Source organism: Nyctereutes procyonoides, unplaced genomic scaffold (assembly GCF_905146905.1).
Source record: "Nyctereutes procyonoides isolate TBG_1078 unplaced genomic scaffold, NYPRO_anot_genome, whole genome shotgun sequence".
In the NCBI taxonomy this organism is placed as follows: domain Eukaryota; kingdom Metazoa; phylum Chordata; class Mammalia; order Carnivora; family Canidae; genus Nyctereutes; species Nyctereutes procyonoides.
The window spans coordinates 42327625-42340809 of NW_026575044.1; the positions used below are offsets into that span (position 1 = coordinate 42327625).

Consider the following 13185-nt stretch of genomic DNA (forward strand, 5'->3'; position numbering starts at 1 on the left):
TTGTTTGTTTCTATGGTGTTGAGTTTAATAAGTTCTTTATAGATTTTGGAAACTAGCCCTTTATCTGATATGTTATTTGCAAATATCTTCTCCCATTCTGTAGGTTGTCTTTGAGTTTTGTGGACTGTATCCTTTGCTGTGCAAAAGCTTCTTATCTTGATGAAGTCCCAATAGTTCATTTTTGCTTTTGTTTCTTTTGCTTTCCTGGATGTATCTTGCAAGAAGTGACTGTGGCCAAGTTCAAAAAGGGTGTTGCCTGTGTTCTCCTCTAGGATTTTGATGGAATCTTGTCTCACATTTAGATCTTTCATCTATTTTGAGTTTATCTTTGTGTATGGTGCAAGAGAGTGGTCTAGTTTCATTCTTCTGCATGTGGATGTCCAATTTTCCCAGCACCATTTATTGAAGAGACTGTCTTTCTTCCAGTGGATCGTCTTTCCTCCTTTATCGAATATTAGTTGACCATAAAGTTCAGGGTCCACTTCTGGGTTCTCTATTCTGTTCCATTGATCTATGTGTCTGTTTTTGTGCCAGTACCACACTGTCTTGATGACCACAGCTTTGTAGTACAACCTGAAATCTGGCATTGTGATGCCCCCAGATATGGTTTTCTTTTTTAAAATTCCCCTGGCTATTCGGGGTCTTTTCTGATTCCACACAAATCTTAAAATAATTTGTTCTAAGTCTCTGAAGAAAGTCCATGGTATTTTGATAGGGATTGCATTATACGTGTAAATTGCCCTGGGTAACATTGACATTTTCACAATATTAATTCTGCCAATCCATGAGCATGGTATATTTTTCCATCTCTTTGTGTCTTCCTCAATTTCTTTCAGAAGTGTTCTATGGTTTTTAGGGTATAGATCCTTTACCTCTTTGGTTAGGTTTATTCCTAGGTATCGTATGCTTTTGGGTGCAATTGTCAATGGGATTGACTCCTTTAAGCCATATTTTAAGTGGAGATTTGGAGTGCACACAGGGGTGAGTGGAAGAGTTGAAAGGATAGCAGAAATGTATAAAGGAGTGAAAGAAATAGGTGGCCGAACCAAGGTAGAGTGTAATCGGTTTTTAAAAAACAAAGGAGGGCCCAAAGAAATGACAGGATAACTACAAATGTCCACTTCCCTGGAAACCAGGACAGGACCTGGGAAATCTAGGTGTATGGTGTCAAATACCACAGAGATGAGATAGGGTCAAAAGATCTGTCAAATCGTGAGTATTCTAGGAGGCAACTGTTTCTTTCAGTAGATATGAAGGAAATGAAATGTTAATTTTCTGGAAAATAAGCAGCAGCCTGTGGACCATTTTGTGGACCAGATAATTTGCCCTTGTTGGGAGGGAGATTGAAGTAAGAGCGGCACCAATTGAATATAAATCGAAAGCAGAGGGTGAAGGACAGAGCGAGAGAGATGGACTCGGAAAAGAAGACAGAGTAGCTGTATTCTCTAAGCCCAGAGTAAAGGAAACATCTTGAGGTAGTTCTCGTCCAGTAGCCTCTGACTTTCCCAATGAAAAGGGGTAGTTAGGGATCCCTGGGTGGCGCAGCGGTTTGGCGCCTGCCTTTGGCCCAGGGTGCGATCCTGGAGACCCAGGATCGAATCCCACGTCGGGCTCCCGGTGCATGGAGCCTGCTTCTCCCTCTGCCTGTGTCTCTGCCTCTCTCTCTCTCTCTCTCTCTCTCTGTGACTATCATAAATAAATAAAAATAAAAAAAATAAAAAGCCTTGAAAAGGGGTAGTTAACAGCAGTAATGTGATCTGGGTTAGGACTCAGAGCTTTAACTACCATGGATATGTGAAGGCAGGCATTACACCTTATGTATCATTGTGTCATTTCAATTGCCTTGCACACTCGAGTGTACATGGTAGACAGTGAGTAAATATCCCCTTGTGTTGAATATTTTTAAATGTAATTAATACACATTCCTTGCAAATGAGGACTTCACTTTATATGAACAAGAGGGTCCGAGAAAAAGTTATCTTGAAGAAATAACGGGACTTGGCTGCTTTCTGCTTGAGGATGAAGCTAAGAGTTGGTGCTTAATGTAGCATCTATATCTGAAAAGATTTTTTAATACTGAATTCACGAATACAGGTAGTAAGCATGAAGCGCAGTTCAGTTTCCACCGGTGGTGCCGGCCGCCTCTCCATGCAGGATTTAAGGTCTCAGGATTTCAATAAACAAGGCCTCCATACCCCTCAAACGTAAGTACCTCATGACTTACTGTTGTGGACAAAGAAATCTGTAAAGATGGTTAATACATGTATTATGAGTGATGTTCTGATGAATCTTGTTCCTTCACAGTATTACCTAATTTGGATCAATGAAGGCTGAAAACTGGAATGTTTTTAGGTGTGTTTTATCTCATATGATCCTTATATCTCCAAAGCTGCATCGTTTGCCAGGCAACCTCTAAAAAGGGCTGTTAATTCCTTTTCAGCACTAATTTTCCTATTTTCTTCCTTTATTGTAGCCCTGCTGATTTGAGCAGGCTCATTGGTAAAACTTTCGATTTACTGAAGCATATGCAATTGCCAAAATTATCAGTTATTAGTTATTTGCTCAACGATAAGCTGCAGTTTTGAATAGCCTACGGAACTACTTCTACAAACTTTTCTCAGTATTCACTGGAAAATGGTATATAATCATACTATCATAAAGTAGCATTTCTTTATAAGTGCGTTTCTTCTAATTAAGAAAAGGCTATTTTTAAGCCACTGAGGGCTCTATCAATCCTTATACCAAGGTACAAGTTACTTGCTAACTGTACTTAAATTACTTAGGTTAATGTTGTATAAGCCTCAGCTACTTTTAGAAATTTAATTACTTTATATCTTTTCCTTCTAAAATCAGGGATTTTTTTTTTATTGTTACATATTACATACACTAAAAGATTTATGCCTTAATGGTATTGAAAACTAAATGGCTGCCTTTGGCAATGTTTTGGGTCTGTTATTTACATAATGTATGTTCTTATGTGTAGCTGCATTTTGATAGACTTGGCCTTAAAAGAAAAATGTTAAATGTAGCTATCCCATAATTGAAGATACCTATTTTTAAATTTTTTTCCTTTAAGTTTATCCATAAATGTACTTAGGTTAAAATAATTGAAATTAGAATGTAGATATGGTTTGTTTCTGCTTTCTTTGTTTCTGCTTTCTTCTTGACGTTTTAGCATTATTGCTTGTACATGTTGTTAGCCTGTCCCATTTGTAATAGCTATGATTGCTACTAAAAATTTTCATGATTCTGGATTATTTTTATAAGTAATGGGAAAGAGTTTCTAGTTCCAACATATTTCCAAGAATTGCTTAAACTGTTATGTTTTTATATTTGTTTTTTAAAGTTTGTTTTTTTTTTTTTTTTTTTCATTTTGTTAAAGCAAAGAGAAACCAACCTTTGGAAAGTTGAGTATAAACAAACCGACATCTGAAAGAAAAATCTCTGTGTTTGGTAAAAGGTATGATATTTTTTACTAGTTTTAATGAAGGGATTCTTAAAAAATTGGATGGCATGACCCCTTACAAAAGAAAGTTATAAGCTAGCTTTCTTCTGTTCTAAATGGTGAAATGGTTATATCTGTTTTGGATAGTGCTAAAAGATATACCAGCACATTCAGACCACTATTTCATGTTATAAGTGAATAGTCGATTGAAAATTCTATACCTGGCTTTCAGAGTGTGTGGAACCATAGCATTTTAAATTAGGAGGAATCAATATCTATTTCAAAGTCCGAGGCATTTTTATATTCTTAAATATTAAGACTGCAAAGAGCTTTTATTTTGTGGGCTGTATTTATGGTTGTTAACCATATTAGAAATTAAAACCGGAAAGTTTTTAATTGTGTTTAGTGAATGTAAAATAACAATAACCTCTTACATATTAACATAAATAACATACTTTCAACTTAAAAGAAATTTTTTTCCAAAAATGAAACTATTTCAGTAAGGAAAATGATGTTTTACATTTTTGCGAATCTCTTTAATGTCTAGCTAAATAGAAGATAGCTAGCTTCTCATATCAACTTCCACATTCAGTCTCTTAAAATATCATACATCATGTAGCAAACCTCTGAAAAACTCCAGTGTACACTCATGAGAAAATAAAAATGAAAGGAGCAAATAACATCTTAGTTTTTCAGTATGAAAATAGCTTTGACCTTTTAGAAATCCCCGAAATCATACTTCCAGAACCACTGTTTAGAGTATATCAGTGATTGTCTGTGCTGGAGGTGGGGCAAGGATTGAATGTTAAGTAGAAGACTCTCGGGATTATGAAAATTTTCAATATTTTCATTGTGGCAGAGATTACACAGATATATATACATTGTTGAACCCCATCATACTATACACTTTAAAAGGGTACATTTTACTCCAGGCTAATTACACCTCAGTAAAATTGACTTACTTTTTATGAAATGATCAACCCCAAAATTGAGAAAAGGAACTTTCTTTTATCTCACCAAAACAAAATATAACTGGTTTTAAAGCAAACCAGTTCAATGGTTTTGAAAATATTCAGAGATCAAATGATTGTTACCTAATGAAAAGTCTTTGCCTTGAAACCAAATTAAGTTCTTTCTGGTATTCATTCCAGTTGATAAAAAATCTTAAGACATTTTTGTAATGTAACTTTTCTCTCATTGGTGAACTTCAGAAATAATGATAATTATAAAATCTAACATTTGCTTAGCAAATCTAACATATTTATAAGGCAATTTTTGTAAGTGCTTTATCTGTATTAAACCTTAGAACTTCCCTATGAGTAGATACTGGTATTGTATCCATTTTATAGAAAAGGAAATTGAAGCACAGAGAGGTTAAGTAATTTACCCAGGGTCATACAACTAGCAACAGAGACAGAATTTCAAACCACAGACTGGTTCTAGACTGTGCTCTCAAGCTATAAGTTGAATAAGACAATATTTGATTGGTTAGGGAACTCTTGTAATTTAAAAAGATATCTAATAGTGCAGTTTTGTGTAGAATAAGAGCCAAGTCTATACATGTGTTCCTTTTGGGAAAAAAAAAGAAAATTAATTAAAGATAAAGTAATAGTACATAGAAAAGTGGTTCTCAAATTAGCAAATTCTCAGGAAAAAAAGCTAATTAATCCGGGCAGTGGAGTAAGAAGGCCCAAGTTAAAGAACTTTTAGAGTGTTAGCAGGAGAGAATTCAGAAGCAGTAAGCAAACCTGCAGGGAGAAATAGAGCTTTGATGAATAGAGTTCAGATATTACAGCAGTGTTCATTGCAGCAGTTTTGTGGCATCTGTTCAATAAGGAAAATAATTATTTTTTTAAAGATTTATTTATTTATTCATGAGAGACACAGAAAGAGAGTCAGAGACATAGGCAGAGGGAGGAAAAGCAGGCTCCATGCAAGGAACCCAATGTGGGATTCAATCCCAGAACCCCAGGATCACGCCCTGAGCCGAAGGCAGCCGCTCAAAAGCTGAGGCACCCAGGCGTCCCAGAAAATAATTATTTTAAGGGTATTTGCTTAATAAACTGCAGTTGTTAGCTAAATCAGGCCACAATGTTAGGCAGAAAGAACCATTAAAATATAAACCAGTTAATGGAGCACATATGTTGTATCCATTAATGGCTAAAAAGTAGCACCATGTATATTTACAGTAAATAACAATCAGATTCATAATTTTGCTTGACACAAAAATGTTCAAGAGAAAAAGTATGCACAACCTATTTTAACATCTCAAAAGTAATTTTCCCACAAGAAATGGTGGCAAATGAAGGGGTTAGGAGTGAAGGACCAATCATGGAAGGCTAAATAGGATGGCAAAAGGACTTAGGTTACTGAACAGACTTAGAGAATGATTGTATAGAAGATCTTGTGGTCTCAAAATTCTCCTTCTTAAATAATAGTTTATGTGTTAGGAATGCAAAGCACCACAAGTACATTTTTCTTCCCACCTAATTTTATACTTATCATTATTTGCTCTTTTTTTTCTGCTTTGAATAAGAGAAAAGAATTGAACTTTAATATTTAATGCTTATAGTAAAATATAAAATCACATTAAAATAATTTAGACTTGACCACAGACAGAAATAGTTTTGACTATTTATGTTTCCAGAACTAGTGGACATGGCTCCCGGAATAGTCAATTTGGTATATTTTCCAGTTCTGAAAAAATCAAGGACCCCCGGCCACTTAATGACAAAGCATTCATTCAACAGTGTATTCGACAACTCTGTGAGGTATTTTATATTCTCTTAAGTGTATTTTCTAATAATTTTTCTATTATAAGATGTTTGATGTTTCATACAAATTATTGTAGTTTCTTACAGAAAATGGTTATGCATATAGCGTATCCATGAAATCTCTACAAGCTCCTTCTGTTAAAGACTTCCTAAAGATCTTCACTTTTCTTTATGGCTTCCTGTGCCCTTCGTATGAACTTCCTGACACAAAGTTTGAAGAAGAGGTTCCAAGAATCTTTAGAGATCTTGGGTTTGTATGTTATATTTCTTATTACCCTAGAGAGATGGTTGAAACACAGAAGAATCAGACTCAATTGATTTGTAAAGATTCGGAGTTAAAGAAATCATATATTTTAAGATGGTCACTGTGGGCAGTATATCTTAAGATACATTTAGAAGGCAAGAAAAACCACTGTGTAGAGGTTATTACTGAACTATAGAAGATAGATCGTAAGGCCTTCCAAGTACTGAAGTGACAGGGTATAGACAGGGAATAGATAGGATGAGCTAGATATCACTGATGTTATAGAAGCAAAAAAGGCAAGATTGAAGGCCTAAAGAAAATGGGGTGGATGAGGTCAAATGAATGGCTGTGTAGAGTAAACATGGGAAGGAAAGGATTTGAGGATGAGGAGTATACACGTGTAGCTTATTTGGGGTACATAGAATTTGAGAGAACAAACAATCTTTTAGGAGAGAAGTCCAACATACTGGTTGTAAATCAAGTTCTGCTGCTTTAGGGATATATGTGCAGAGTTATCTGCAGAGAGGAAACCAAAAAATACACAAAATCATTAGAGTAAGAAGCCCAAGGACAAAATCTTCTAATAAATATCTTCTAAATAAGTCAAGACTGTTAGTATATACATGGAATTTTTCCAATGTAACTTTTAGCCTAATTTAGCCTTATTTTCACAAAATTAACGTTGGCTTTTTTCCTCATTTTTCACAGGTATCCTTTTGCATTATCCAAAAGCTCCATGTATACAGTGGGAGCCCCTCATACATGGCCACACATTGTGGCAGCCTTGGTTTGGCTAATAGACTGCATCAAGGTATTTGATTTTCATTTTAAAATGTATATGTAGGAAAGATTTTTTTTTGACATTTGACTTTCACTTCTTCAGACTATTAATAAATGCTTCTAGATGTAAGAGGAAGGAATTACCATATTGGCAAGGAAATTACTTGTTTTCACGAGGTTTTAAAGCTTTAAAAAAGTAAAGTATTTCCCCCATTACATACATAACATTATTTTGGGTTTTTCCCTTTTTTATTTTTTTTTAAACATTTTATTTATTTATTTGTGAGAGACACAGAGAGAGAGGCAGAGACATAGACAGAGGGAGAAACAGGCCTCCTGTGTGGAGCCTGTTGTGGGACTCGATCCTGGGGTCCTGGGATCATGCGTCTCTGTGTCTCTCACAAATAAATAAATAAAATCTTTAAAAAAAAGAGAAAGAAAGAAAGAAAAAAGAAAGAGAGAGGAGGAAGGAAGGGAGGAAGGAAGGAAGGAAGGAAGGGAGGGAGGGAATATTCCTTGTACTCATGAGAAGAATGTATAGTTTGTTGTTAGGTAGAATGTTCTGTGTGTGTCTGTTGAGTCTATTTAGTCTGTAGTGTTGATCTCTATTTATTCTTTAGATGATCTCCCCATTTTTGAGAGTGCAGTATTAAAGTCTCCCACATATTATTGTATTGGTGTTGTTTCTTTTAGTTTTATTAGTATTTGCTTTATGTATTTAGGTGTTCACTCCAATGTTAGTTGCATAATTATTTACAAATAATTGATGGATTGATCCTTTTATTATTATGTAATGACCTTCGTTGTCTCTTTCTTCCATTTTTAGTTTAAAGTCTATTTTGTCTGTTATATCTTTTTCATCCCTTCACTCTCAGTCTGTGTCTCTAAAACTAAAGTGAGTCTCAAGTGAGTTTCTTGTAGGCAGCATTTTCTGCCTTTTGATTGGAAAGTTTAATCCATTTACGTTTAAAGTAATGATCCATAGGTAAGGGCTTACAGCCATTTTGTTAATAGTTTCCTGACTATGTTGAAGATCTTTTGTTCTGTTTGGTCCTTATTTTACTATCTTCTTTTTAAATTTGGTGATCTTTGATATTAGCATACTTTGACCTCATCGTTTTTTTATGTATCTACTTCATGTTTTTCCCTTGTTATCATAAGGCTTACATAAAATATCTCTAAAACTATAACATTCAGGGCACCTGAATGACTCAGTCAGTTAAGCATCTGAGTCTTGATCTCAGCTCAGGTCTTAATCCCAGGGTTGTGAGTTCACGCCTCACATTGGACTCCATGTTGGATGTAGAGCCTAATTAAAAAAACAACTATAACATTCTATTTTAAACTGATGGCTTCAATAACATTGGTAAACTTTACACTTTCATTTCTCCCTGTTACATTTTAGGTTAGTTTACATACTTTTTATATTGTGTTTCTGATAGCAGGTTATTGCAGTTATTGTTCTTTTTAATACATTTATTTTTTAACTATTAAACTAGAGTTGTAAGTGAATTATACAGTACCATATAGAAAACCAGACTTTGTATGTTTACCAATAAGTTTTACACTGCCTTCATCTGTATTTACAATGTTATTAGCATCCTTTTGCTTCCTTTCAAAGAATTCGCTGTAACATTTCTTGTAAGGCAGGTCTCTTGGTGGTAAACTCCACTTTTTATTTTGGGAAATATCTCTCTGTTTCATTTCTGAAGGACAGTTTTTCCAGATCCAGTATTTTGGGTTTACATGTTTTTTTCCTATCAATATTTTTTTGAATACGCCATCCCTTGGGATAAAAAGTTTCTTTTTTTTTTCTTTTTTTTTTTAAGATTGTATTTATTTATTCATGAGAAACACAGAGAGAGAGAGAGAGAGAGACGTACATAAGCAGAGGGAGAGGCACCCTGTGGGGAGCCCAATGCGAAACTCAATTCCAGGACACTGAGGTCATGACCTGAGCCGAAGGCATATGCTCATTACTGAGCTACCCAGGTGCCCCTCTCCTGGCCTAAAAAGTTTCTATTGAGAATTCCACCAATAGTTTTACAGAGATTTCTTTGTATGTAACTTCTCTCTTTTTTTTCTTGCTGCTTCCAAAATTCTTTGTCTCGAATTTGACAACTTATTTATAGTATGTCTCAACATAGCCCTGTTTGGGGTCCTGTGCACTTCATGGATCGGGATGTCCACTTTCTTCCTACATTTGGGAAGTTTTCATCTCTTACTGCTTTAAGTTTCTTATTGCTTTATATTTTCTATCCTTTTCTTTTCTTCTTTTGAGATACCCATAATGCAAATATTCTATCATTTGATGATGACGAATAAGTCCCATAGGCTTTCTTCACTCTTTTTTATTTTTTCTTTCTGCTTCTGTGACTGGATAATTTCAATGTCCTGTCAGCTAGTCCACTGATTCTTTCTTCTGCATGGTCGACTCTGATTTTGAAGCTCTCTGTTCAATTCTTTTAGATCAGTCATTTTTTTCCAGCTCTCATTTGTTGGATTTTTTTTTTGACAGTTTTTTCATTGAATTTCTTGTTTTGTTCATACATTGTTTTTCTAATTTTGTTTCGTTGACTGTGTTTTCTTATAGTTTACTAAACATCTTTGAGAGGATTATTCTGAATAATAGATCTCCATTCCTGTAGGGTCAGTTATTGGAACTTTATTAGTTTCCTTTAGTTTTCCTTTTCCTTAGTGTCACGTTTAGCTTATTTTTCATGATCCTTGATTCCTTGTAATGGTACTTGCCCATATGAATTAGTGGTCTCTTCCACATTTGACAAGTTCTCTTTGGTAGAGACAGTTCTTTATCAATCAGCTCAGATTGGGTTTTTAGATATATCTCTAGTAATGTACTTGGGCAGGTGGGACTTACTTATATCAGGATCTATTTTTTGGAAAGGCCACTGCCCAAGCTCTGAGGTTAGAGGAATGGGGGAAATGCTGCTGTCTGAGAACAGTTATAGAGGACTGCTGGCTTGGTTCCCTGCCCAAGTGAGGCTATAGGGCAGGCTCCATGATTTCCTGGATGGTTGGGCCTGGGTACCATACTCAGCAGTAGGCAGTGCTGCAGTGCTAGAAATTAGTTTCTCTGCCATGGTGGTGCAGCAGAATAGCCCCAAAGCCTGTCTGACTCGTTTAGAGTCCCATATCAACGATATGAGTTTGTGCTGAATTCCTTGGACAGAAGGAGCCACTTCTGGTTTTGCTCTCCGTATGAGGAAGGCCATGAGCTGTGTGCTTCCTCTTCAAGGGTCACTGTAAGTAAGGCTTTGGATGGGCTATGCTCTCATTAGGTTCTCTGATTAGGCAGGCTGAAGGCTGTAAACAGCAGCAGGCAAGGCTACAGTTTAGTTTCCGTGCTTAGGAGGAGGCCCCCATACATGCTCCAAGATTGGAAAGTCTCTTGTTTGGGGCTCAAATTAAGCAGAACTATGCTCCAAGTACCCTGGTCTAACAGGGCACCATCTCAGCCCTGCAGATGATAGGGCCACCAGTGAGATTCTTCACCCTGGAACCACTATAATCAGAGTTGTCAGATGGGTTACACATATTTGTAGGTGTTCTGGTAAGGATTTTCTGGTCAAGTGGGGCTAGAGACTGTATTCAGTTTGGGCAGCACTAAAAATTATCTTCCCTGTCCCACTGGGACTTCAAACCAGGCCTCATGACTGACCAGGCTTCTTGAGGATCAAATCAGAGAGAATTACATGCTTAGCTCCCCAAGTAACAGGGCTACTGTCTTGGGTCTGTAGAAACAGAGCAGTTTCTCCATTCAATTGCTGCTGTAACTGGGGCTAAAGGTGGGCTATTGAGATTCCCATGAGCTCTATCAAGGTTTCCTGGTTAGCAGGGTTGGAGGCTGTATTCAGCAGTGGTAAGAGCTATATGGATTAGATTCTCTACCAGAGTAGGGGAAGGAGACAGAACAAACTGCAGGACTGGCAAGATTCTTGTTGAGGAGCTAATCAGACAAACCTTTGTACCAAAATCTGGCCCAGATGGGATTGCTGACTTGGCTCTATAGATGATCAAAGCCTTTGCCAGGCTATCTTCATATGCTCCTCAGCCAGGCAGTTTTCCAGGTGCTCCAGCTAGGCTTCCAGCCTGGGCAGGGCTAGAAGCTATACTAGCAGTGGATAAGATTGTAAATCAATTCTTCTGCCTGAGTAGAGCAGGTAAACAGGCCCCAAAGGCTCTTTGTGGTCTTGACTTAAGCCAGCCTATGCCCCAAATTTCCTGTCCAAATGAGGTCACTAGCTTTGCTCAGTGGATGATCAGTTCTGCCTTCTAGGCTCTTAGCTCAAATGTCTCTGAGCTAAGAAGCTTTTCAGGTGTCCCAGCCAGGCTTTCTGGTCAGGTAGGGCTAAGAGCTGCACAATGAGCAATGGATTGGGCTATGGTTTAACTCCCTACCTGGGCAGGCTCAGGCCTTCTGAGTCCTTTATTCCTCTCATATTTCACTATATAGAGAAGTGGTATATTGGGAAATGTCACCTTTTATTGAAAAAATATTACTCAAATCCATATTTCTGATTATCTCTATACAATTTCACTTTGAAACTGTTTGAACCAAATCTCCTCAATTCAGAAGAACTTTTAATTCTTGTAGTAATGTTTTATATAGCTCCTAGTAAGTGGTTTGTCCCTCTGTAAGGGTCTTTTTTAACTTTGTGGAGTATCAAGAATTTTCGCATGGACCTTTGACAAAGCATCAGAAATACTTTATCTATCCTGATAACAAAATAGAAGATTCTGCTCTTAATCTTGGGCTCTGCCCTGCATGTCTTTCAGACTTAGTTAAATCTGATTGTCACTTGAGGCCTTCTCAAAGGAAGAAGTAGTAAAGGATGAGTTGATAGACTTGCCTGCATTCTCCTTAGATGTACAAAAAGTCTTCTATGAGTGTCTTTGGAATAGGAAAGTAGATTTGACAAGCAACTCTGGGCTAAGAATTTAGGAATCTGATATGTAAGTCCTAGGGTAAGAAAAATTAATGAAATATTTTTAACAGAAACAACATTCTTCCTTTACATCCCTAATGTACAATGCTTTTCTTAGAAGCTTGGTGTGCATTATACTAGATACAGATTTATTTCTTTACATTTAATAGCCACTTCATTTACATTTTCTAGTTATTTTCATGTTTGGAAGGTTATGTTTTTAAGACAATTTATAAAAACAGGTATTGCAAAATGGGATTTCTTTGCCTTAAAATCCTTTAGCCATTTCCTTTTTAGCTTATTATTATAAACATCTGAATGTTTTGCTACAATATCTGTTGTCACTTTCAAGGTTAAACAATTGTGTTTCTGAATATTTTATATTGTAATCAATCTTAAGTTCATATTTATATACCCTGAAGGAACCTGTGGATAACATTTAAGTACCAAACTTGAATTCATTAAAAGAAATAATTTTTTGGTTTACCTTTTATGTGGCATTTTTTTTTTTTAGATTCTCAGAGTTTCATTAAAATGTGTGTATATGCTCTCAATGAATTAATAGCAGCGTAAAGATCAGCATATTTGGGACACCTAGGTAGCTCAGTGGCTGAACATCTGCCTACAGCTCAGGACATGATCCCAGAGTCCAGGGATTGAGTCCCGCATTGGGCAGGAAGCAGGGAGCCTACTTCTCCCTCTGCCTGTGTCTCTGCCTTTCTCTGTGTCTCTCATGAATAAGTAAATAAAATCTTAAAAAAAAAAAAAGCATATTTTATAGAACTAAATATGGAATCCATCCTTTCTAAAATTGAATCCTTTTTTAATCCTAATGGATTTAGTTACTAACATATCAAAAACATTACATTTTGATGCTCAATGAAATGACCTCTTGAGATTTTCAGTCATAGAGTAATGTAAATGCTTTAAAAATTACGCTAAAACAAAAGTGACAAACATAAAAGCTATACATTTTTTTCATACTTCATCAACTTA

The 13185-nt window shown here is 36.1% G+C and overlaps 1 protein-coding gene across 2 annotated transcripts in view; it reads left to right on the plus strand.

Annotated features, from left to right (window-relative positions):
- NDC80 (NDC80 kinetochore complex component) overlaps window positions 1-13185 on the plus strand; it is a 46263-nt gene that overhangs the window by 1348 nt on the left and 31730 nt on the right. The window contains exons 2-6 of one of the 2 annotated variants that reach the window (XM_055324593.1): window positions 2095-2204; window positions 3383-3460; window positions 6093-6216; window positions 6297-6469; window positions 7172-7274. In XM_055324593.1, the coding sequence (XP_055180568.1) occupies window positions 2104-2204; window positions 3383-3460; window positions 6093-6216; window positions 6297-6469; window positions 7172-7274 (579 nt within the window). In that variant the 5' untranslated portion in view covers window positions 2095-2103. The remainder of the gene's footprint in view (window positions 1-2094; window positions 2205-3382; window positions 3461-6092; window positions 6217-6296; window positions 6470-7171; window positions 7275-13185) is intronic. The other variant, XM_055324594.1, reaches the window with a different exon arrangement.